At 38.0% G+C, this 3106-nt stretch overlaps 1 protein-coding gene across 1 annotated transcript in view; it reads left to right on the top strand.

Moving 5' to 3' along the window:
- The window catches only part of DACH2 (dachshund family transcription factor 2), an 848671-nt gene that overhangs the window by 374787 nt on the left and 470778 nt on the right, over positions 1 to 3106 (top strand). The window contains 1 exon segment of the mRNA XM_059385214.1: positions 1110 to 1131. Coding sequence (XP_059241197.1) covers positions 1110 to 1131 — 22 coding nt within the window.

Raw genomic sequence — 3106 nt, 5'->3', positions numbered from 1 at the left:
ATGGTGTCACTTATCTCTTGAATTCTCCCCTCGTGGTCCAGTAGCTGTTTGTCCGTCTTTTGCTCAGCTTCTTTATTCTCTGTCATTTGGTCTTCTATATCACTACTTCTTTCTTCTGCCTCATTTTTCCTAGCAGTGAGAGCTTCCATTTTTGATTGCACCTCATTAATAGCTTTTTTGATTTCAACTTGGTTAGATTTTAGTTCTTTTATTTCTCCAGACAGGGCTTTTATATCTCCCGAGAGGTTTTCTCTGATATCTTCCATGCCTTTTTCGAGCCTGGCTAGAACCTTGAGAATTTTCATTCTGAACTCTAGATCTGACATATTACCAATGTCGGTATTTATTAGGTCTCTAGCCTTTGGTACTGCCTCTTGTTCCGTTTTTTGTGGTGAATTTTTCTGCCTTGTCATTTTGTCCAGATAAGAGTATATGAAGGAGCAAGTAAAATACTAAAAGGATGGCAGCAACCGCAGGAAAATATGCTTTAACCAAATCAGATGAGATCCCAAATCGTGAGGGGGGAGAAAGGGGATAAAAAGAGGTTCAAAAAGAAAAAAAAATAAAAGAATTTAAAAAAAGAAAATGAATAAAGAAAAATATAAAAAAAGATAAAATATATATATTAGATAAACTAGTTATAAAAACGTTAAAAAAGAAAAGGGTAAAAGTTAAAAAACAAATTTTAGCTGAAGAAGAGAAAAAAATGAAAAAGAATAAAATTAAATTAACTGCATGACTAAAAAAATCAAAGGGAGAAAGCCATGAGTTCCGTGCTTTGCTTTTTCCTTCTCTGGAATTCTGCTGCTCTCCTTGGTATTGAAACCGCTCTCCTTGGTAGGTGAACTTTGTCTTGGCTGGATTTCTTGTTTATCTTCTTGGGGAGGGGCCTGGTGTAGTGATTCTCAAGTGTCTTTGCCCCAGGCGGAATTGCACCGCCCTTACCAGGGGCTGGGCTGAGTAATCCGCTCTGGTTTGCTTTCAGAAGCTTTTGTTCCCTGAGCGCTTTCCGTTAGAGTTCTGGAGGATGGGAATACAAATGGCGGTCTCCTGGTCTCTGGCCTGGGGGAGCCGAGATCCCGGGGCCCCACTCCTCAGTGTCTCCTCAGAGAGCAGCGCCCAGTTACTCCCGTCTGCCTGACCTCCAGCCACGCTCCGAGCTCACGGAGCCTGCAACCGGTTCAAGGTAACCCCGAGCTGTGATCTTACTGTTGGCTATGTCTCTCTAGGCAATTTTCCCATTCCAATACCCGCAAGCTCTGCGACACTTAGACACACCCGATCCTTCTGTGACCCTGTGGGACCTGAGGCCACGCTGACCCCGCTTAGCCTCTGGAGCGATGTCCCTCAGCGGAACAGACTTTTAAAAGTCCTGATTTTGTGCTCCATTCCTCCGCCGCTTGCTGGGAGCCGGCCACTCCCCCGGGGTCTATCTTCCCATTGCTTTGGATTCACTTCTCCGCCGGTCCTACCTTTCAGAAAGTGGTTGTTTTTCTGTTTCCAGAATTGCTGTTCTTCTCTTAGATCTGCTGATGGATTTGCTGGTGTTTGCAATCCTTAGATAAGCTATCTAGCTGATCTCCTGCTAGCTGATGTAATCTCAGCCTGCTACTTCTCTGCCATCTTGACTCCTGCCTCTTTTCTACATTTCAATGTGAATGGATGTTGATTCTTGTCAAATGCTTTTAGGCATCTATTGAGATAATTATATAATTTTTATCCTTCATTTTGTTAATGTGGTGTAAGATGTTGATTGATTTGCAAAGATTCAATGCAATCCCTATCAAAATGCCACAGTATTTTTCAAAAACTCGAACAAGTAACAGTGAAATTTGTATAGAACCACAGAAGACCCCATATAGTCAAATCAATCCTGAGAGAGAAGAACACAGCTGAGATATCACAATACCAGATTTCAAAATATACTACAAATCTGTAGTAATCAAAACAGCATGGTATTAGCACAAAAATGGACACATTCAATGGAACAGAAGAGAAAGCCCATAAATAAATCTATGATTATATGGCCATTTGAACTATGACATAGGAAGAAAGAATATAAAATGGGAAAAGACAGTCTCTTCAATAAAGAGAGCTGAGATAACTGGACAGATATATGTTAAAGAATGAAACTGGACTACTTTCTGACACTATACACAAAAATAAAGTCCACATGGATTAAAAACCTAAATGTGAGACATGAACTGAAAATTCTGGAAGACAGGACAGGCAGTAAATTCTCTGACACTGGCAATGGCAATATTTTTCTAGATCTGTTTCCTAAGCAAGTAAAAAAAAAAAAAACTATTGGAAGTACATCAGTATCAAACACTAATGATGTTACCTTGGTTAACTGAATTTAAATTAAAAAAAAAAAAGCTTTTGCACGTGAAGCAAAATCAGCAAAACTATAAAGCAAAGTACTAAATGGGAGAAATTATATAACTTTGCAAATTATAACTGATAAAGTGTTCATATCAAAATTACATAAAGAACTTTTACAACTTAATACCAAGAAAGCAAACAATCAAATTAAAAAATGATCAGAGGACCTGAACAGACATTTTTCCAAAGAAGATAAAGAGATGGCCAACAAACACATGAAAAAATGCTCAATGTTACTAATCATCAGGAAAATGCAAATCCAAACCACAATGCAATATCACCTTACCCCAGTTAGAATGACTAGAATCAAAATGACAAGAAATAACAAGTGTTGGTAAAGATGTGGGGGGAAAGGAACACTTTTACACTGTCAGTAGGAATTTAAATTGGTATAGTCACTGTAGAAAACAATATGGCGGTTCCTCAAAAAATTAAAAATAGAAATACCATGTGATTCAATAATTCCACTATTAGGTATTTACCCACAGAAAATGAAAAGAGTATTTCAAAAACATATGTATACACTCCTATGCTTATTGCAGCATTATTTACAAGAGCCAAGATTAGATGCAACCTAAATGTACATCAATATATGAATGGATAAAGAAAATATGTAATATATACACTACAGAATATTATGTAACCATAGAGAAGATGAGATTGTGCCATTGGGACAACATAGATGGATCTAAGGTGTTATGCTAAGTGAAATAAATCAGAC

This window comes from Mustela nigripes, chromosome X (genome assembly GCF_022355385.1).
Source record: "Mustela nigripes isolate SB6536 chromosome X, MUSNIG.SB6536, whole genome shotgun sequence".
NCBI lineage: Eukaryota > Metazoa > Chordata > Mammalia > Carnivora > Mustelidae > Mustela > Mustela nigripes.
The sequence above is the reverse complement of the archived record's forward strand: the minus strand, read 5'-3'. Positions and strand labels throughout refer to the sequence as shown.